This window comes from Hermetia illucens, chromosome 1 (genome assembly GCF_905115235.1).
Source record: "Hermetia illucens chromosome 1, iHerIll2.2.curated.20191125, whole genome shotgun sequence".
NCBI lineage: Eukaryota > Metazoa > Arthropoda > Insecta > Diptera > Stratiomyidae > Hermetia > Hermetia illucens.
This window is the reverse complement of record NC_051849.1, coordinates 74,491,267-74,514,948: the sequence shown is the minus strand read 5'-3', so window position 1 is coordinate 74,514,948 and position 23,682 is coordinate 74,491,267. Positions and strand designations below refer to the sequence as shown.

The window sequence follows — 23,682 nt, the reverse complement described above, 5'->3', positions numbered from 1 at the left end:
AACTCTTCCCCCTCTAAATGCCGTCATGCTTGATCGTCCAAAATACGGGACGGCATTGGATTTCGGCTTGAAGTAGTGTAGGGTGCAGGTATCCTGTTCTTCAGACCTACAAGAGTTGACTTTGGTTTCTTTTCTTTTTTGCAGAACTTCCAAAATTTTATTGCGAAAAATATGATTGCTATGATCGCGATGACTCCATAGTTGTTGTAGTTTTGGTGAACATTTCTGTCGGGTAAGGATAATAACGATATTTCTTTTGTGTTATTTAATTGAAATTTTGACAGAGGTTCTGTTGATGTTAGATTACTGTATTTGTCTTCCGGCAGCGGTATTGCGGGTAGGATTTTGATTATTGATTCTTCCTTCTCAAAGTAGATCCTCGCGTTTGCCTTGATGGTAGCATTGCGGAATTTGACGAGATAGTTTCCGTTAACCTATGCGAGGATTCCCTAATTGTAAGGTTGCCGAAAAAGTTGTTAAGTAGTAAAATGCCGGGGGCAATTCTGTCGATGGTTAGAATGTTGTCATCGCCGATAGGATTTCAATTTGCTTGCAGGCTGTTCAGCAAACTTGGTAAGGACATTGTATTGCTTATGTCTACGAAATCATTTTCTCTACAAATGTACAGCTAATTGAAATTTTTACAATCATTTATTATTCCGAAAATTTTATTGTTATTTTGGATTACTTTTGGAAAGGAAATTTCGTTTACTACTTTTTCTTTATAGGTTTCAATAATAGCATTTCCTAAATATTGTCTATGCGATTGGGAAATTTCATCATTTTTGACTGATTTCACTATAAAACACCCTACACAAAACTGAGCCGTTTTCGAGTTACACGATTTTTAATTTTTTTTATAAAAATGACCGATTTTTCGGCTATTGAATTAGATATTTTGAAATATTTGACTCTTATTATTTTCCGAGTTATCACAATCTCGGCAGATGCCGGATTTTACCTAATACTAGCACTAAGTGCCAAGCATTTAGGCTCGGACGATCCTACCTACTTAAAAACTAAAGGGGCACTGGTGGTGGTGGCCTGTGGTAGGTCAATGGGAGAATCCGTCGAGTACTCCCCGCAACATCGAGCACGTATGCAGAATGGTGTACTTCTGCATGGTTTGAACCAGACTGTGCGAAAGTTCCAGGACATCAAGGGAAGCCGTCAGGGATTTAGGTACAATACCTGTAGCTGACAATATTATGGGAACTACGACCACCCGCTCGAGATGCCAAATTTTTTTGATTTCACGAGCCAATGGCTCATAGTTCACCTTCTTCTCCACGTATTTCCGTTCAATGTTGCTATTATGGGGGATAGCAACATCAATAATATACGCGGAGCGACCTGTCTTGTCAACTAACAGTACGTCAGGCTTGTTGTGTGCGGTATGGCGATCAGTCAGAACTTGCCGGTCCCAATACATGCTGTAAGCAGAACTATCAAGTACTACTTGCGGCTCATATCGGTAAACCGGACATGTCCCCGTGATCAGCCCATGCTTGTATGCAAGGTTTTGATGGATAACCTTACATAAAGCATTATGCCTGGTGATGTACTGCATCGGTGCCATAACAGTACAGCCAGAAATGAGATGGTCCAACGTCTTTAACGCCGAACCACACATTTTGCACTGGTTGTTCTCCACCCGTTCTTTCATGATGAGCTTTTGGCTCGGGTGGCGACCACGCCATCCTGAATGGCACACATGAACCCCTCCGTCTCAGCAAAGAGCTCCCCAGCACACAGCTATCTGTTCGACAGATGCAAATCGACAAATGGCTGCCAAAGACAATTCACGTGTTTACCGTGCATTGCCTGCGACTTCCATTCCTCGATCCGCTCCTGGTTCGACTTCACCCCACTCAGAGGATTGAAAGATCGATCCTTCAAGTTAAGTGGAGTCAGTCCACAGTCTGCCTTACAGACAGCCGCATGCAAGGGGCTCGTCTGCTCTTTACTGTAAAAATAAGCGCACAGCGAGTCGACTTGGCGATGATGTTGCGCCGCCACGTCAACCACGCCCTTACCTCCGATGTCACGAGGCAGGTTCATCCGCTCCACGGCAGACTTTGGGTGATGCATTCGGAATTTGGACATAGTTGTCCGTATCCGCCGCTGGACGTCTTCCAGGTCGGTCTTCGTCCACGGCAATATTCCGAATGCATAAGCCAGTGAAGGGATAGCGAATACATTCAACGCGCTTATTTTATTCTTCCCCGAGAGATGCGATTTCAGCACCAGCACCGTCGCAGGAATTCGGACAGCAGAGCTTCTTTCAGATCACCAACTCGAGCATGGGTTCCTTGCAGAATTCCTAAGTACTTGTAGAAGTCTGTCTCGGTCATAGCTTCGATGTGGAGGTCACCAATGCTATGTCCGGCATGTGGCTCGTGATGACCTTTGCGGATGGCTTGGATTCGACACTTGTCTAATCCAAACTCCATCCGAATATCACGGCTGAACATGTCTATTATTCGCAACAGACTTCTAAGAAGGTTGTCAGTACCAGCATACAGCTTGATGTCATCTAAGTACATCAAGTGTGTCAGTTCGCACTTAGCACGTAGGCCATACTTTTTTTGCAAAACCATGCCTTCTAGCATCATTCAGTAGCCTTGAAAGGGGGTTCAGTGCCATACAAAACCAAAGAGGACTCAATGAATCCCCCTGGAAGATACCCCTCCGTATACGGATAGGCTCTGAGGTATTAGCACCCTCAGATGTACGGACTGATAAGGTGGTATGCCACCCTTCCATGACTGTCGCCAAAAACTTTATTAGTTAGATATTATTATTATTATTATTATTTAATTTTTACGTGTAGGATAAGATGCTTCATGACCTCAATAACCATAATTGTACGTAAGTTAACTAAATAAGTGGTTGTAGACGATTGAAAGTCAAAAAAGTTAGTACAAATTTAAAAAGTTTAATTTTTTTTATAGGATATCTAAAAAAAAATGGCAACTGCTTTGCAGATGTGCCTTTGTGGCTGGATGTAATTCTTGTTGGATCCAGTGTGTAGTAAGAATTTTAAGATTTTACCGCTCTTCACTTGATATTCAAAATATGGAAGCGAAGAGCTCAAAGATCTAAAAAATTAACAGTGTCGTCTTGTACAATTGGTTGGGCATCATATAAGTCAATAGAGTCAACGTATTCCTCGAGAGATATGTAATCTTCGGAAAGAGTTTGTTCATTTATTTCGTCCTCTCGCTGTAATGCATAACAAACAAATGACATAGGCATTTGTTGGGTGTGGTCTCTCCCTTTGTGGTCAATGCTGACAATTTAATACATACGTCCTTATTGACTGGTCCATATCCAGTGGTTCACATATTCTTGGTTTCGGTGGCAGGGGTTTATAATTTGGTTTGTAGTTGGGGGGTTGTATTTGTTTGTTAAAGTGCGGTTTTTGTGTAACTCTGGGATTATTAAAGAGTTCAGTTCTGAAATCTTGTCTCCCAGCTTGATCACTGCCGCTACGCTGAACACCCTTTAGTAGGAAAAAGGAGGTGGGTTTTGGTTAATATCGCCTGCGAACGGAGTTATGTGCGTGTTACGTGTGATAATTAATATTTTTTAGTTTCGCGCATAATGACAAAGCATGCGGAAGGTCAACGGATTCTTAGGTGCTTAATAGCCGAGGAAGGTCTCCACTAAGGCTTCAGGAAAAAGTGTCTAACGCCCTTTTACGGTAGACTGTGTCATTTATTGAGAATTAACGGTAATAATAAATACACGCTTGTACAGGGGTAGTGAGTTGATATTCAAGTGTCCCTAAGTCTCGCTTGCAGCTGAGTGTAATATCAAACATCCGAAATTTTTGACCAATTTTGCGGCGTATTTTATGACTCGCTTGCTCCATTACTTTATTAGGAATGACGGAAAGTATTCCGTAGTACTTGGGAGTCCCCTCTATCTACGCTTTTCTTCAATGAATTATATTTACTTAAGTCCGCCGAAAACTTTCGAAGACTTTTCACGACATCAGGAATCTTGTCCATATCTACTTCAGTACTGGCATCTGCAGCCGGGTTTATAAATGCCGTCAACATTTGTCGTCCTTGAGTTTGCAAGTTTTCGGTAACTACTCCAGTTATAAGTGCTACTAATTCGTGCTTGTTGCCTTCAACGCTTGCTCCATTGGCACCTTCTCCATCTTCAGAACTACTATCCAGTTGAAGAATTGGAGGATGAATTACGTTATTTGAATTGGGCATGTCCGAAATTTTGATCTGATTTGCCCACCAGAAGGAATTTGCTATTGCGCGTAATTCGGAAACCACGATCACTAGAATTTCATATAATTCACAATTTTGATGCAGCGAAAGGAGCGAAAGGAAAGGTTATTTCATAGCGATGGTGTAAAATATTAAAATAGATACAGTTGTTCAAACGCATAATCAGAGTGATTCATATTTTGGACATGTTTTTTGCTAATTTATGATTTTTTTTTCGTTTAACTTATATGCATCCTTTAGATAATGAGCAGACCCTTTAAGTGAAGTATATAATGTAATATATTTTTATTAAACATCCATATGAAAAACATAGCAACAAAACATAAGCAAAAATTTAAATCAAACAAATAATCGGGCAAACACTTCAAAAACAGGATTGCAATTTTTTGAATCATTTCCTTTTATTTTTATCACTGCTTCTAAGCGTCGAGGTATTAAACTTAAATATTTTTAAATCATAATTTTTCTAATTTTCATGACAATTCTTCCCAAACATTTTACCTTCCTTTTTGCTTTAAAATGCGTAAATATTGGAATCTATCCATTTTACCATCTGTAAAATAAATGTATCATATTCGTGCGCTTTAAAAACGCCCACAACCATAACTGACCCCCCACCATGCTTGATAATGGCCCGATTACGATTTGAATTAGACTCTGTTTACAGATTAAATTGTGTAAATAATTTTCATTATCTTTGAAAATATTAAAAATGATTTGAATTATAGAAGTTTCCGGTATACACCGTTTTCCAAAGGCCAATATCCTTGTTAAAATTTTCTTTATGGAGGCTGTGGAACTTTTTCTTACTGACGTATGGCGTTTTTCCAGTTATTCTACCATGGAAATCATATTTCCAAGAAAGTTTTCAACCGTTTCTGAACGAACATCTTTTCCAAATCGTTTTGAACTATATTTTCAAATCATTTGTGGTTAACAAATATTTTTATTAACTGCTTTTTAGAATACACCGCTCATTATGATCGTCGATTTTTTCCCCTGAGTAGTTCTGCTATTATTTTCAATTTGAAATTTTTTTTAATAAAGCTTTATAACGTCTAAACAGTGAAGTGGCTTTCACAAACAATTTTTCCGATGGTTCGCACAGTTTTACCCCCTCATGTAGCTTTATTGCTGAGTGGCGTATTTCAAGAATTGTTTATTTTGGCACAGACAGCCATTGCTTCCATATTCATTTCCTTTCGAAGAAAACTTGAATAATGGTTTTAAATTTCAACTCATGCAAACTTATGCCTACCAGTAACAAATAATTACAGGGAGAAAGTAACGTTATATGGCGAAATTCTCCCGGTTTGTCTGTGTGTCCGTTTATTCGTTTGACGTGATTTTTTGCCTATTCCTTGTTGTTTCGAGTTTTTATAATAATGATGAATGGAAATGTATTATGTCACACATATATCTTGAAAGGTATTTATTATCTAAAAGGTCCATATACATTTTGACAAAAAAACTTACAATTTAATACAAATAAAAATGTTAATATTTCTGACAAATTCCAATGACTTTGCTCGATTGATTGTGTTGTTTCCTAAACCGGAAATAATAATAATCGCTGGCGCAACAATCCATGTTGGATAAGGGTGTTGAAGTGTGTTAGAGCACTTCATTCAAGCCCGTAACGGTACACTAGGAGGCAATGTGGTCAGCATTGCGCTCACCCGAAATTATTACCCTGATTTGACTCAGGTACACATTCACAGCTGAGTCGACTGGTATCCGACGGCAAATCACGATACAAATCCCACTGCCACCAGTGAGATTTGAACCGCGACCCTCCGTACGACAGCCTTGCGCTCTAACCACTCAGCTATCCGAACACTGCTAAAGTAGGCAATAGTTTATAAACCAAAAGTTTGTTGAATATTTTGTATATGGCGGAAAGAAGGCTTCTCGGTCTTTCAGTCTCATTGGAGGCAGATTTTGAAATCATTGTCATAATTATTTTTCCAATAAATCCGATCCTCAGGATTGCATTGAAAATATTGCATAGAAGTTTAAGGACTTTTACTGGTAGATTTTCATGATTGAAGGTCTTTTGATTTTCTAAGCTCCTTTCGATAGTGATTAGTCAGTGAACTCAGAAATAGAGAGGCCGCGCAAAAGTCGATAGATATCAGCTTCCTGATCCTTCATATGTACCGATTAAAGGAGTTCTGTGGCTTCGTTCAATTTTGAGTTTGTTTCTCGCTTGGGGTGACCAAGAAGACTACATACAGGAATAGCAAATCGAGTTTCCAGACGGCACGGAATATGATTGCATATACGCGGGTTAGATACGAGGTCCTGCTTCCATGGAGCCTTGTCAATAAACATATTTCTTTGAAGACGACTTTCTTTTCAGATTTTGCTGTAGAGATTTCATCAATATCTAATTTGTTTTTAATCGAATCTCTACTGTCTATTTCCTTTTTTATTGTTCACTAATGTGTGGATATGTTTGTCAACCTATTTCATGGTGCATTTCACTTTAGTTTATGTGCCGTGGTGATTACGGGAAACTGAAATTGCTGTTTTTCTATGCCACGAAAGCGAAGTGGTTGACCACATCCCGAGGGGGTGTCATAAAATCTGGTTGAATGCCAGGACATGGAGGCGAATCGAGCAGTATAAGCTACCGAAAGTTCCTCTTGCGAGAGACGTTGACGATCGACTTTTCATCTACGACGAGGAGCAGCTTAAGAACTGGTATGAACATTTCACCACAGTTGACAACCGTGGAACATCTGTTGAAGTTCCACCTCTTGTGGATGAAATAGCTAGTCACCGTAACGCGCAGATACAGGCTATTCCCCCAAATAGAAGAGAAATCATCTGGCCCGTCTATGTGCGTGCAACTGTCCATTTCAGAGCTCTTACATTCTTCCAAGAGCTGCTTCTTGCACTCATCCGTAAATCGTAAGAATATAAAATCTTTCCCCGTGAGCGAAAGAAAGAGATGATTATCAAGATTTTGGTGAAGGGTACTCGTCTTAAGTACGACAATTAGAGATTATAGCAATATCAAGGCATTGCTATGTAATACTCAGACATACAATTTTTTCCAATGTAGCCATAACATTCTCCATGTTATAAGTATCGTTACCCGAGAGGTGTGAAGGGTTTCCATTCAAGCCCATGACGTCATTACATATGACCATGGCATCTTTGCTCAAACAAATCGGCTACGCTGATAACATTTGTTTGCACTATCACCGAGTCATGGACCTTGCCCAATTAGTTCTAAATTTAAACACCAAGAAAACTAAGTTTCTCTTCCTTACATCCACCTTCGATGTTTTGTGTAAAATGTGGAAAATGTTATTATACAGGGTGCGGCAGCATAACTTCCTTTTTTCAAAACTCAATAAAAACTATTGTATGCATCGGAAAATATTTATTTATTTTTTATAATGAGGTACATGTCTAAAGTTTTTATTTACATTGTTTTGAAGATCAAATCTGTTAGGTGACGTCCCCCATTCTCCATACATTGCGTAAACCGATTTCTGGCATTTGTCATGACTCTTGTTAGCATAGCAGGTGTTATGTTGGCAATTTCTTCTTGGATGTTGGTCTTCAAATCTTGTAGGGTTCTTGGACGGTTCACATAAACACGGGATTTCAAAAAACCCCATAGAAAAAAATCACAAGGGGACAGATCGGGAGAGCGTGCCAGCCATTCCAAATCGCCTCTAATTGAGATAAGGCGCTCTGGAAAGTGTTCCCTCAAAACAGCCATCGATGCTCTTGAAGTGTGTGCTGTTGCACCGTCTTGTTGGAACCAAATGTCCCCCAAATCCAAATTTTCTAGCCGTGGGAAAAAAAATTCTGTAGCATGTTTACATACCGGTCCGAATTTACTGTCACTGTAACCTCATTTTCATCAAAAAACCAGGGACCAATAATTCCAGCTGAGGAAATTGCACACCACACTGGGACTTTGGGTGAATACAAAGGCTTTTGATGCAATTCTCGAGGGTTGGTGTCAGCCCAGTAGCGCATGTTTTGTTTGTTAACCGACCCACACAAATCAAAATGGGCTTCATCGCTAAAAAAAACAATAGCACCCTCGGGAACGACATCAAGAAGAAGCTCACACGCGTTCATCCGAGAATTGAAGTCACTTTCTGAAAGTTCCTGCACTATCGCCATCTTATAGGGATGAAAATGAAGATCATCACGAAGAATTCTTCTCACAGAACGATCGGATAGTCCAAGGGCAGATGCGTGTTTGCGCAACATTGACGCTCTCACTGCTTCAATGTTCTCAGGTGATCTAACGGGCCGAGGGATTCCAGTTCTTCCTTTTGTCGCACTTGCAGTTTGTCTGAATGTAGTGACCCATGTAACAATTGATTTGCGGTCTGGGACGGGAACCAACGGGGCTAAATTAAGGCGATTCCGAAATGCACGCTGTGTTGCAATAACCGAACATCCGCTTGAAAAGTAAACCTCAACGGCAAAGGCACGCTCCTCACTATTCCAACGCATGATGGCGACTGAACCGTGTCGGGACAAAACTTTACAGTATCCCCTCTAAAACGAGACCACTAGCGCTCCGCTAAGACATCTACTAACTGAGTGGCGCGCATTTTAAAAAAGGAAGTTATGCTGCCGCACCCTGTATATTGGAGAAGTATAAGGAAAACTACCACCACTATTATTCAAAAGTTTCAGGCTTTCGTTAACTCATGTCTTTGTCATATCATCAATTTAGTCGTACAAACGAACCGGTAGATTTGTTGATTCGGGGGCGGAAGTAGCAACGAATAGGTTACATTTTCAAAAAAACCGCCATTTACATTGTTAGATATGTCATGCAATGGAATCCACCATCCCAGAGTAACCGACGGGTGGGTGACGCAGAACTGCAGGGGAGGACAATGCTGAATCGCATTTCGTCAAACCGGTGTGGTGGAAGCGCTATACTCCATTGAGGGGATATTGACCATTATATATGTGAACTGCACCTGCTTTCACCCTATTATGTTTAGCTTCACTAAAGATTAAACCGAGAACACGAATAACTAACAAGACCATTATGGGAGGAGGGCATAAGAACCTGGTAGGGTCTGAATTTTAGAGCCGGCTGGTGGAATTCACCACAGATATTAACTCTCGTGCCCTTCAATTATCTGAATTGTCTAGACTGTTTAGTTCATACTACCAATGACTGACTAGCTTGGAGCTTGCCGCCGCTGACTAAAAAGCTTTGGTGATAGCTTAACTGTTACTTGAAACTCCCCCAAATCCAGTATCTTTATGACGATGATGTTGGCATGCCCTAGAAGACTGTATGACTTGGGTAAGTTGCGTGTACCTGAGTAAATTTCCACTCCAACTCCGCAACCCATTTCTTGATTTAAAATATGGCATCATAGCCTTATAGCTTATCGATGGTCTTTCACCACGTTCTGATCAGAAATGCCGTAGTAAAGTTCATCCTGAAACCCAGCCTACGTGTAGTGTAGTGAATTAGAGATGCTAAAAATACTCTTAGTAGCAGGTTCAAAATATTGCTATGGCCGTAGACCGTCACTATACAGTATCCTGATGTCCGGAACCTAGTAGCACTACACGAGTGAAAGGAGGGGTAGGTGTATGTTAAAGGCACTTATTAGCAGAACTGCATAGCTTCAGTGACTCGCACCCCTGGGCTCCTTTGTGTCGTATTAAGCTTTTTTCTATAGTATTCCTTGCCAAGTGAAGGCTTTCACACAATGGAACCAATGGTAAGGGATGAAGGAACTACGACTCTGTATATCCCTAGAACGGTGCCCAGACGATGCTCCTTTTTTTGCGAAAGCTTTCTTAACCCGCAATCCTAGGCTTAGCCCTCGTTTCTAATGTGCATCCAAAATCAAAATAAGATATATTACAATGTAAGCAAGTAACAGTGCTTGTCCATTCAGTCGCGGAAGCGGGAAAGCGAGCATCTTCGTTTTAGCGGTGAATAGCGTCAAATCATTATCGATGGATTATCCAGCCATTGCCTGCAATTCTTTCCAAAATATCGCTACTTTTGTAAACATCCTCGACTCTAACATCGCCATGTGCCGTATCGAGTTTTCTTAGACTTTCATTCATGACTGTTAGCCACAGTACCGGAGTAGTTAGATTAGATATCGAAAACCTCTTCACTGAGCTTTTTTATTCAACTCCTGTGATAGTACCTTGTTTGCTGTGTTTTACAGGACCCGAGGCTAAAAAGGTAATTTTCTTTAACATCTTAATCTTTGACTCTTTAACTCCAGTTCTCCCTCAGTCTTTAATATGAATTGAACCAATGGGTATTCTGGAAAGTTTAGCTCTACTAACCTAATCAGCATTTCTTGAATCGAACCTCGTAGGGTCATTGGATGGTCTAGGAACTTTTCTAATAAGGTTCAGATTGAAGAGTGTAGAACTATAACGCGAAAAAGGCTTCGGATAGGACATTTTTTAGTTTTCCACCCAGAAAGTCCCATCGTCTTTAGTGAGATGATATCAAGGATCTTCTTGGCGATAGGTTTTAAGTATCAAAACTTCGTTTCGTTGATTTCCGAACTGTTCCAAGACGTGTGCCTACGTATTTATGTTGGCATCGCTCAGCATTGCTCCAATATCTCGTTAGCACTGTCCACTGAATGTAAGTCGTCATCTAATTTCGATGAAACAAAATCTTCGACATCTTGGCCTCCACACTGTCCCATACTTCCAGCAACAATTAACCATTGGTGAAACCACTATTCACCAGCGCTTTGTTGTTGTGTTCACTAACAATCGTTTGGTGCCTGACAATCTTACTTAGAATAAGAGTGACCCTCTGGTGCTGGCCCTTGGGAGTTGCTCCTTCTGTGCTTTCCAATTGTAACCAATGGCACCGTTCCTTTTTGGCTGCCCGATATTGATGGTTTCACTAAGCATCCTATAAGTGATACTTACTGTGTCGCTTTTAGTGACAGTGGTTTCAGGTTTGAAAACCAAAAGAAGAACTCTTTTCCATCTTACTATCTCCTCCTCCTACAACGATTTTTTTTTTTTGTGAAGTAGAATCCTTGTTTGGTTCTTCGAATACCCCTGGCACAATTTGATATTTGCAGTCTCCATACCCAAGACCAAGCCCTCCCTTTGCTTAAGGTACTTTCAACAACTACCATGAAAGATACTAAAAGTACCTCCAACTTAGTTCTGAATTCAGCCCAATTTTCAATAGAATATGTTTTATAAGCAAAAGTTTCTTTGTTTTTTACAGTTGGATAATGAAAATGGTTTCCATTGTACCAATTGAAAGCTAAGGGCACATGTTGCATCCTAAACACCCCGTCTGCTATTATCTGTCCCTGATAGCAGAAGGAAATTCCGTAATTGTCTATTCTCCATTTTTTTTCTTCGTATTAAATATGTAATAGAGAAGAAAGTAGAAGAGGAGAAATTTTGTATTATACTTGGAGATTACGTTTAATCAGTTTTACCTTGTCGCGTAACTAGTCGACATGGTTGGCTGCGAGGAAAATAAGTCGTTGTGCTATTGAAAATGCCACCTTAAATTGTCAACAATATTTAGTTTTTTTTTTACTATTTTTTATTTTAAAATGGATTATTTTTAATGTGATTTTAATTTAATTTTAATAAATATGAGTATTAAACGTTTTTCATGTATGGTTTTAGGTATTGCTTTCAAAATACCTAAATGGACACTAATTTAAATAAACTTATTACCAGGAACCCTATGTGCTTCGTATCGGAAAAGTTTTCAGAAACAGCCGACGGGAGCAGATTGGCGCTATCCTAAACTAGGAGAAGGTAAGAAAGTGCAAATTCCTTCTTATATTGTTGACTTTTGGGCCTCTCAATTTCTTTTGGAGCCCTCTTGCAAACCGAAATAAAATCTGAGAGTAAATAGTTAGGTATATATAGGTAATTAGCCCGATAGGTCAAAGCTTTAAAAGTTCCGGAATAAAAAGCCTTTTATTTGCCAAAAGTTTGAAATGTCGATATAAGTCTAAAAATACAAAAAAAAATTCCACCTGAAAAAAAAACTGGAGGACCCCTACTTATGCGGAGGCTGGGCTAGATAGGAATAAAACGCCCATCCTTCGATAGAAATTGGGTATAGGAAGGCTACTCAGAAATTAAATCAAATATGGAAAAAGAGAGGGTTATACTTGTGCAGATGTCGTAAACCCAGCATTTGTGACTTTTGCGAGTAAGCAAGCGAACTTCCGGTTATCCGTCATGACGCTCGGAAAAAAATGCGCGTAGTCCCACATCGATACCAATACTGCTGGCGCAAAAGACGAATTGCATTTTTTCGTCGTTGACTGAGCGCATAATTAATCTGCGTGAGTTGATGAAGGAGAGGCGGATTATCCACCACAATATCAGGGCTCTTATAAGGGGCATTAAGTTGACCAATATTAGGGGAGACAAATGTCCAGAAGTCGAGTGGGGAAGTCATGTGGGAAACCTAGAAACCTCCAAGAAAGTAGATATGTCTTACACCAATATCCTCGGAAATGTGAAAGCCGATCTGGGATCGACGGATCAAGACGATAGTGTGAGCCTTGTCAGGCGGACACACAATGGCTATCTGATGTCGGAATTACATAAATTCAGCGGAAAGTCAACAAAAAATGTGCTAGATGAGTAAGTGAAAGTTAAAGCCCGAAATCAGGTGTTAATAATCGAGTAAAAGGACCTAGACGGAAAGGCATCTGTGCTCCGCTAAAGGAACAATTTAATCTTAGCGGTATAGAACAGAGTACAAGAGAAAGCAAATGGGGATAAACAAATGTTAGCTTGCTGATGTAATACAATAAAGGGATTAATTACTGCGGCCAAAATAAGAAAGAATGGGTCGTGTGTCGTCTTAAGGAGCAAGTGCCTTCAAAAAATGCTTAAGATGCGTCGATTTCGGTCATTTGGCCGGTTAATCAGATCGATCATCGATCTGTCGTACTCTCATTAACTCAGTACTTATTTGGTGTGATGGAAGGTTTAGCAGATGAGTAAACACTACACCCACAGAGACCACCGGACCAATTTGCTCGACATTGGAAACGAGGAAGCAAGTAAATGCACTGGCAGTAGAAAAACAAAGATAGTTGGCTGGTTTGCTAGGACACTTGAGGAGAAGACACAACAGTAAGAAACCGGACTACTGGTGAAACCAGGAAATTTCGACGTTGACACTTTCTTGTCTACAAGTAAAAGTAATTTTCCAAAGGACGAGAGGGAACACCAGGAGCAGGAGGATGAGCGCCGAGATCTCTATAGCAGCGTTAAAAAGGCCATGCTAGAAAACAAGCGGAATTACCACAGACAACTTTTCCTTAAAGCAAATATGAATAGATTACCGCCTACAACAATATAATGAATAAGATTCGTGCCCTCGACTCTTCTTCAAAGTAATTACAACTCTCTTCCGCATCACGATGAAAGTGGAAGAGGCAATTAGAAAAGAAAGTTGGTTCTGCTACCGAAGCCCTAAATACCACTTAGCGCGTCCTCTTCATATCACCCAATCTGTCTTTTAAGATGTGATATCCAGCAAGCGGCTTCCGAGCAAGCCGCGGTAGTATGGGTTTCGGCTAGCCTGTTCTAACTGGCTGCTATAGCAATTGTTATAGAACTGCGTCGGGATGCGTTGACCGTCGGAAAGTGTTACGCGGTGGTATGGTAAGAAAAATCCAATTAGCGATATTTTGTTTTCAAAATAGTATGAACAATACACGATTTTTCCAAAGTCTTCCACGGCAAGCAGTAGAATTCCCTTGGATCCGGAAGCATAAAAAAAAGTGTTCATGAAGCTAAATTTCTTTAAGCTAGTTAGATTACAATTTTACATTTTTGTTTGTAAAATGGCGAGACTTTCAATAAAAAGGCGTTTGAAGTCTAAAAACGCTAACTTTTCAAAATCATGCCAAGTGACTCAGTCCTTAGCAGCTTGGATGTGGTTTTCTTTTTAGGAAGTATTCCAAAAAAAATAATTTTAAGAGAAGAGAAGAAGAAGAAGAGCTAAAATAAGAAACAATGTAGAAAAAAGTTTCCAAACAGATATGATGTGATATAATCGCTCTGTTAATCAAGAGTTACCTTTCAGAGAGGCTTCTCGGAAAGAATAAGTTGTAACAGCAACTGTACCTCAGGGTACCGTGTTGGGACTCGTGCTTTGGAATATAGTGCTCACCCTTCGCATACTAAAGGAGGCAACATTGATTGGTTTTGCAAACGGCCTAGCGGTGGCTGTTGTTGCGAAGCACCCTGAAGACGCGAAACATTACGGGAGTGGAAACATTCATGCCATCAAATCATACGCGGTCATTATTATAATATGCAGCAAAAACCGTACTATCAAAATCCACGTCATTTAAAAGGCAGCAAAAGTAGTTCTTCTCTAGCGAGGATGAGGCCTAATGACCGGGCGAGAGGAGTGGACAACACAGTGAACCGAGGAAGGTTGAGTTCGGCATACCGGACAATCGCGCAGAGGATGAACAGCGTATATAGGAAAACATCGGGTGGGACGTGTGTGTCATCGCGAAATGACTGGAGACTTCCGAAAATCCTGGTAACAACATTGGGATAATTCCGGAAAAGGCCGAGGTCAGACCTGTCTTTGTTAGTGATCCTGGTAGTGAAGTCATAGTAAAGTGGCTTCTAAAGAACGAGTTTTCGCATAAGCATTCCTCGGCGATCTAGGCATTGGGATTATTAACTAATTTGCGAACACGGTATGAGTATAATTTTACAAGTGGTATATACGTAGTAGAAGAAAAGCTCGGTTTCCTTAGCATTACGGGAGTATGATGGAAAGTGCACAAAAAGTGTGTAACCTCCCCTTTAACACTTTACTATATACGTATGTAAACTTGGTACAATTAATGCTTGGAAAGATGACCAAACTTACGACCATGTCCCCATTTGGAAATACCTGGGTAAACTTCAAGTAACTCTGATGCCTTGGAGTCATATGATTTAGCAGTTTTTATTTTGTCTTGATTTCTTTAATGTGCAAATCGAATTGGGTCTTCTGTTACCCAAGCGATAATAAAATTGTATGATATCCGACACTTATTCACTCTTCCAGCTGAAAAATGGAGAGGACTATGCGAAAGCGGAGAAAGACAAAGTCCTGTGCATATTGACCCAAATACTGCAATTGGAAGCAATTTGCCGCCTTTGACTGTATTGAATTACAGAAGCCGACATCATAATTTCAAAATGGTCAACACTGGACATGGCGGTAACTACAAATTGAAAAATAGTCACAACAAAAACTACAGTATCTCTGGATTCTACTATAGTGAGCCTAGAAATACCCCCACGGCTTGGAATAATGTTAACTGGTGGTCCCTTACGAGACTATTATGTATTAGAAAATATCCGCTGGCACTGGAATGGTACAGAGCACACCTTTAAAGGGATGAAATGGTAGCGAAATATGAATATAAAATATTTCCAATAAAACAAATTTCATATGCATACATCCTTCACTTACAGTTTGGCCATGGAGATGCATTTAGTCCACAGGAATTTAAAATATCGTGATATGTCGGAAGCTTTGAATCACGAAGATGGGGTAGCTGTGCTGGGGTGCCTATTTAAACTATCAAATGTAGGCAATGCGCTTCTAAGTAGAATATTCGATTCCACTTCAAAGATCATCGAGCCGGGAACAATAACTTATGTAATATATTCATTCGCCATGCTGGATCTACTACCTCCTCTTCACTCCTATTTCACCTATAAGGGATCATTAACCACGCCCGCCTGCAACGAATCTGTCACCTGGATAATATTTAATACGGTGACTAACATACATCAACACGAGGTAAGAAATATTTTTTGTTCTTGTTCTTGTTGAATTTCGAACGATATAATTCTATATTTCGGGAGAATTAATGCAGATCAGATAAACTGGGGGACTGGGGGACTTCTTTATCAAAATGTGAGAGGTCGACGAACCGACTGTTGTCCTGGTTTCCCAGCACCATACCATTTGCATTTCTGAAACCTAGCTAGATTATAATAACATTAATAATCGTTACCGCGAAAATCCAAGTGGATAAGGGTTTGTTAGCGCACTTCATTCAATACCGAAAGGTACACTACAGTATACTGTAGGAGACGATATCGTCAGCATCGCACTCGCCCCTGAATCCTGATTTAACTCAGATACTCATTCACAGCTGAGTCGAGCGATATTTGAAAGCCAGTCACGATACAAATCCCACTAGCCTAGCGTTCTAAGCGCTGAGCCATACGGAACTCTGGATGATAAGATTTTGAATTTTTTGCGATCTCAAGGGTACTCTGCCTTTCGCTAGAGCAGAGATTGGTTAAAATAACTGACAGACACTCATGTCAAATGTCAAACCTACCTTTTCTTCCCTTTTCAACTGTATTAGTCTTCAAGTTCAACTTTCGAAAGGACAATTTCGAGGTCCTGGTGACTATCAACTTGGGTCCTTATCCTCACTCTCTCAACATGTAACGAAACCTTCGCTCATTTTATATCATTCTTTCTGTTGAGGTCCTAGTTAATTTCCACCACCAACATTTCTTTGCTATAGGCGCATATGGTGCATGCAAAAATGTTATAATTTGCTAGCCTAAGCATTAACACTTTACAATTTATGCCATAATTTCTTACATTCACCCGAAACGGCGTATTATTATTATTCTGTTAAGGGAAATTCGCACCGCGTCCTTCAAGAACTATTGTGTCGCTTTTACTGGTTATAGTGTACCTATTGACCACAGTATCTCAAGCAGGCCTATAACCGTCAGGAACTTTAGTATGTTCCCTACTTCCAGATCTTTCAGCTTGGAATTTTGCCTATCCGGAATGCTAGGGTGTTTTCCACTACCTTGCAGCTCAGGGCATCAGTGTGCGATGTGTCGTCGAATGCTCCTTCGATATCCAAACGCGTACAGTACAACTTCTTTTGTTTCTATGGCATCCCGTAGTACCTCTGTCAGCTGATACAAAGCAGTTTCAGTTGACCGTCCTGCCCGGTAAGCGTGTTGACAGTGATATAGGAGATTACGCTTTAGAACGTTAGTTCTAATATAGTTGTCTGTGTCCTTCTCCACCGTTTTGAGTACGAACGATGTTAGGCAAATTGGGCTGAAAGATTTAGGGTGAAAAGGATCCTCTTTACCCGCTTTCGGAATAAAGACCACTTTTGCCCGTCTCCATGCCCTTGGTATGTATCCCAGTGCTATGCTCCCCCTTACCACCCTCAGAATGGACTGGATATTGGTTAGGCCTCTCTGAATTAGTGCTGGGAAAATGCCATCTACTCCAGGAGATTTCAGTAGTTTAAAAATACTAGTTTCCAGTTCTCCTTTCTTCTCCTTTTATTCGTTGTTGGGGTGTCAGGCAGAATGTTGTCGCCTGCCACCGTGGGGTAGGACCCCGGGGAATGAGATCTGAGGAGCAGGTGTACCCTGTCCTCCTCATTCTCGGTAAATGTCCCATCTTCCTTCTTCAAATAGACAGAGGATATTCCTCCATCTTTGGCTACAGCTTTGTAAAGCCTGGTTGCTTCTATGATCTGTTCGATCTGCTCCGTTTTACTTTCCTGATCGCGTTGCTATACGCAGTCAGTGCATTTTTGAACCTCTGCCAGTCTCCGGTTTGTTTTGCACGGTTGAAGAGTTTTCGTGCCTCTGTTTTCATTCTGGCCAGGTTCCTGTTCCATCATGGTACACCCCTTGATGACTTAACTATCTTAGCCGGATAGCTGGCTTCATATGCGTCAGTGACGACTGTGTTGAGGTTTCTAGTTCCAGTTCCCTCCTGATGTCACCGCCCGCTAGAAGGTCGGCTATGTTGTTGCTCAAGTGCGTTGCGTAGGATTTCTAATCCGTTCTCCTGGGATTCCTTATTATTCTTTCTATTTCGGAGTTACCCTCAATGTCGAATCTGATTATCCTGTGATCAGACGTAGAGGGTTCATCCGACATGCTCTAATTACTGACCATTCTGTTCGTTGGAGTATTTCCTGGAGTTATGTCTAGTGCCTCCTGTCTAGTGCTGGTCACAAATGTTGGAGCGTCCCCTAAGTTATATATTTCTAGCTTATTGCTAAGAATAAATTCAAGAAGGTACTACCCTCTACGATTGGTGTCGCTGCTTCCCCAGACTTCGTGGTGAGCGTTGGCATCGCAGCCGAGGAGAAGTTGTAACGCCCTCTTCTCACAATACTTCGCCAGTTTTGCGGCTTATTCCGATGGAGCCCGGATTTCGTCTTCTGAGAAGTATCCCGATTCCACGACTGCCTCTCGAGCGCTCCTCCCGGCTTCCAATGAGACTTGGGTAGCCACAAGGTCCCCGGTTAAGAGCTCTGAAAGACATATATATTTTAAATTACGTTGAAGAATTATGCAGGCTCTTGGTTTTTCACGAGAGAAGTCCCAAATTACCTGCATGCTTCCTCCTTGCGGACCGCGAACCTGCCGCCGGTACATCCAGGGCTCCTGAGTCAGCACTATTCCAATGTTCTCCTTGGAACTTGCCCTTGCAATTACCGCAGATGCAGCTTTCGCATGGTGGAGGTTTATCTGGGCTATCTTAGTGCTGGCCATTGGCTCCATTATTGTTTGGAGCTCTTTGTCGGAGTATCACCCTCCTCCTCCGCCAGGGCGCTTTCCTTCGCATCGCTGTCCACCCTAAGCCCTAGGTCTAGGTCTTCCAGCTTCTGCTCTTCACTGGGCAGCAGGTCTACTTCCCTTGTTGATCCAGTCCTTTCCGCTTCTATGGCTTTCGAAACTTCATCGGGGGCCTCGGTATGTTTTGTCTCCTCCGAGGTGTCTTTCGTCGGCTTTTCCCTGTGCACAGGCAAGGGTACCGGTCATCTATCCCGTTCGTGAGGAGTTTACCCTTGCCCTCCACCTGGCTTCTGAAGACTCTCCATAGTCGGGTATGGAGATTTTCATTAGGATTAGGATTATGAGGCCCATAAGGTTTTCCGTTTCTATTGTGGCGGCTTTTGGGAGAAAAACTGTCACCATGTGGGCTCGTCTGTCCTAATACACGTGATATCGACTAGATTTAATGAACACATCAAGGAAGCGGTAAGTAGTGTTCGGAAAAAAAAGTCGTGCATAAGATCATCAGTGGCAGCGCACATAGTCGAGGAAACCCATACCATTCAACGCGAATTTTGAACTCTTGCGGCATACAAACCGAACGACAACCTTGGACCCTTGGAAATGTCTAGAAATTCCGAGAGAAGACGCGACGCGGTTATTAAACACAGATTCCGGTAATTGCCCCTCAAAAGTAAGCTACTGGTCTATCAATTTAAGACTTAACTACAAATAGAAGACAATATCTGGCCTCTGCTGGTTTCAGGCCTTCCTTCAGATAGCGCAGGTACCATTTAACACCTGCACCACTGAGAGCTGTCTCCTTCCCGACCTCTGATACATTTACTTCAGACGTGCTTTTGCTGGACCCTGCTTTTTGAGCAGTGGCGTTCGTTGGTTGTTGTCCACGCAGTATACCAATGTGAACTTTGGATCTATTGTTTGACGTCCCAACTTCTCCCTTCTTGGGTGTAATCACCTGGCTCTCAGTATCTCGGAGATGTGCCTCCGCCTAATTAACCAGTTTTTGTGCGGTACGGGGCCCCGTGCTGTTGATTTTCGTTTGCTTTTCTTTGTTGCTTGTACTCATTTGATTCCTACGAGTATGGGGGTTAGGAGGTCCGCCGTGCCATAGTCCCCGTATTTTTTGTATGCCAGCTCGTGTGGCACCCATCCAGCTTTTTTTGGAATCTAATCTTCTGCAAATGGTTCCAAACAATTTTATGGCCTATACCCAGTTCTTGGTCAATCGAGCGAATACTCACATGCCGGTCTACTTGGATGATTTCGACGATTTTATCGTTTTCTACGACGATTGGCCTACCAGTACGGGGTGTATCTTCTACATCCACTACACCAGTACGAAATCGATCAAACCAACGCTGTGCTGTGCGAATTGTTACAGTATTTGGCCCATAAACTTCATAAATTTTTTCAGCCACCTTCGTAGTAAAAACGTAACATTTGACGAATTTCTGGCTTGGTGGACTCCATCGCGCTTTAACTTGAGACTGAAACGTACGATCACAACACTGTCAAAGAGACACTTGTAGCACAGATTGTCTTCTTCAAATTGCCGTATAGTATGATCCGATGCGATAAGTACAACACAAGATATGTTTAACTGTCGCCATCTATTGATAAAATACAACATTTCTTTTTCCCCAACCCAATATTACGGTTCGTTAGGAATATATTAACTCTATAACACAAGGAACGGAAAACACGATTAACAGAACTTAATTAGAGCATAAAACTATATAACTAAAATAAAAAATTCAAGAAACCTTACCCGTTTCGCTTTACTAAATTTTATTTACTCTGCAAATTTCAGCAAAGTCACTGAACCAGTCTGCAGTGCCACCCAGCCCTCCTCTGCTCTTTCTTCTCTCCCTCGACTAGGCGCAGCCTACATAGCATTTTCTGCAATACTGTTTACCCCTCCAGCCCATTGTCTTCCGAACCTCCTTTCGCTGTAAATCAATTAATATCTTCTCCGCCAGAAAGCATGGAATAGAAGGCACTACATGCAGACTTCTGGAATTGATGCTGAAAGGGAAGGTGGTTTAAGCAGATCTGTGTAATGAGACTCTGTACCCCGTTATATGCAGGGCCTATCAAGAGAAAGAGAAGCATCGGTAAACTTCATATAAAAAATTTCAGAACTGGTACAAGGAGCTCTGAGTCTGAGTAGACGAGTGGTGGGAACGGAAGAATCACACGATAAATCCGAACAAGACGACCCTGGTGTTCACCACAGAAGAGAAAATTGATTGAACTCAAATTCTCATCCCTTTTTGATGAGCGACTTCAACTATCAAATGTGGCATAGGTGTAACTAAAACAGAAGATGGGATGGGAGTTGCATTATATGGGATGAACTCTACGCACGGCATACCACAACCCCTTAATCAGGCGGGATGGATGGAATAAGCCTGTGTATATTTCGGGAGCAACTTACCCCCTTCATTTCGGGAGCAACTTACCCCCTTCATCAGTACAAAGCTAGATGCTAGATGATGCAGTAGCTTGATGACGGGGCTAAGTTGCTCCCGAAATATATATATACACTATAAAATAAAATTGTAGTTTTGAGTAAGAATAAACACCCATCGGTCGGCCAATTTCGTGATTTCAACCATTTTCATTTACCGACCATAGTGTAGTATCTGTGCCGTAACTCATTACTATACCCCGTCCATGACCTAATTGTTTAGTTTCCCAGTCCCTTAAACCCAAAAAATTACTTTCTTCTAAGTGCATATGCCCCGCTACCCAAGTTAAAGTTACTTCCCTTTTAGTTATCTGAATCGTAAAGTTTTGCTTGCATTTCCATCCCAATATAGATACTCCCGTTACCCCCGGTGGGGCATACCGCGTCAACCATAGTTGACGGTTTAATGAAATGTGTTTCAGTTCTCTCCAGAACAACTTATATATTTGCAACTTAAAGCTTGCACTCCTTCCCAACTCTTTTACAACATGTGTTTCTGGATCTACCCATCTCCACCTTCTCACTGGCCTAGGCGCCGACGAAGCTCTTCTTCAGGAATCGTATCAGACCAGAATACACAGTGGTGGCCACTTTCCAGATACCACTCCCATTTATGGGACCTTGATTTTGCTGGTGTTTACATTCAGTCCGACTCTGCTTGCCACCCTTTGGCCAAGATACATGATCCGGTGAGAAAGCAAGCAGATGTCATTAGCGCAGTCGAGTGGCTTCAGAAGAGACGTCAGCATCCATTGAAGTCCTCCACTTCCCCCGGGCAAGGCAGCATGAAGAACATTATCGATAACAAGAAAAAATAGCATCGGGAACAAAATGTAACCCTTATGGACTCCGTCTTGGATCTCAAATTCCTCTGGGATTTTACCTCGGTGCAGAACGTGAGCTATTGATTTCTCCGGAAGGTCTCTCCTGTGTAGAGTGTTCCAGATACACTCCCAGATCTGTTTCAATGTGATACAATTGTTTTGGCTTCCTGACTACCGAAGAGAATATGGATTTTGGCACACCTGTATTTCCACATGCATAACCGCTTATCCCATATCTTCTGCTTGAAATAGTCTTGTTTCACTGTCCCATCTTTTGATCCTCTATCCGTGCACTATAATATCTGGCTTCCTCTCTACAGGAATTCCAATCTCCGTTAATTATTGAAGTCTGCCAGTTGCAACAATAAATGCAAGTCAAAAGTAGGTATATTCTTCACAGCATTGGTAATATAAAGAGTGTTAAGTCCTGGTAAATTAACGTGAGTCGCTACGTTAAACCCAGTCTTCATAAGGCGAGGATTGATTTTGTGACCAGAATTAGAGCCCTGTTATGACAACAACAACAACAACGGTACCAGTCTATATAGAGTGCAGGGCTCAGCAATCATACTGGTGGATGCACCTTTGAAAGTTTGTGTGCTAAGCCCTAAACGAGGGGTCCGTGGGCCAAAAAAGAGGGAGTAAGTTGATGCGGACTTAGGACCCCGCAATTCTCAAAAAAATATTTTCAGCTCTGGCCAAGCTCTGGTCAATAGAGCGGCTTTACGCTCAATATAATTCGTAGTTATGTTGTGTTCTGCGAATTATATAAAGGGGCATTTAACATTTGGAAGCCGCTTCGGTCACACTGTTCCCAGAGCAGAGGTGAGGCAGCGTCTGACGATTTGCCTTTGCCCTGGGAACAGCGTAACCGAAGCGGTGAGGCAGCATCTGACGTTTGCCTCTGCCCTGGTAAGAAACCGTAAAGCCGTCATCGCTTAAAATTTAGCAAAGAAATGTTTCAACCAGGCAATTGCCGATTTGCGTACTACTATGTGAGTATAATAAACTCAATGGTGAGAATTCACAGCTGACAACGCAAACGTTTACTAGCGCTAAGAATTGAAATAATCCTAATTTCATTATTCCTTTCATTTCTATTTCAGATCGATAAACTCTCGATCATTAAAGATTCGCGAGGGGAACGTTTGAGCTACAATTGTCGGAACCAACAACCGCTGAACGGTCGTCCTCTCTATTTTCAGAGTGAATAGTCATAATAGTTTTACAACAAATATTATTATTTTATTTGAATGGTGGTAAAAACATGACATTTTCTAAAATGATATTTTATATGATTAATTTCATTAAAAAATTAATGTGTCATTTGATAACAAGTATCTTTTTTGCTTGGCGTTGATTTCCATTATCACCGGTGGGATGATGGCAATCCGAATGTATGTTAGGTTGGCCGTAGTTCCCAGGCGCCTGGAGCTGAATAACGGGGCTTTATCAAAGAGTGAAGCAAACCTCGAATCTCACCGAAAAAAGTAATTTTCATGACGTGGAATATTTTGGCTAATTCTCTTTT

The 23,682-nt window shown here is 41.3% G+C and overlaps 1 protein-coding gene across 1 annotated transcript; it reads left to right on the top strand.

Moving 5' to 3' along the window:
• Positions 1-11,713: 11,713 nt before the first annotated feature.
• LOC119661345 (carbonic anhydrase 6-like) lies at positions 11,714-23,437 on the top strand. Its single transcript, XM_038070647.1, has 6 exons — positions 11,714-11,903; positions 11,958-12,038; positions 15,325-15,480; positions 15,542-15,668; positions 15,738-16,068; positions 23,258-23,437. The coding sequence occupies exons 1-6, from the start codon at positions 11,870-11,872 to the stop codon at positions 23,363-23,365; spliced, it is 837 nt and encodes a 278-aa protein (XP_037926575.1). The 5' UTR covers positions 11,714-11,869; the 3' UTR covers positions 23,366-23,437.
• Positions 23,438-23,682: the final 245 nt, after the last annotated feature.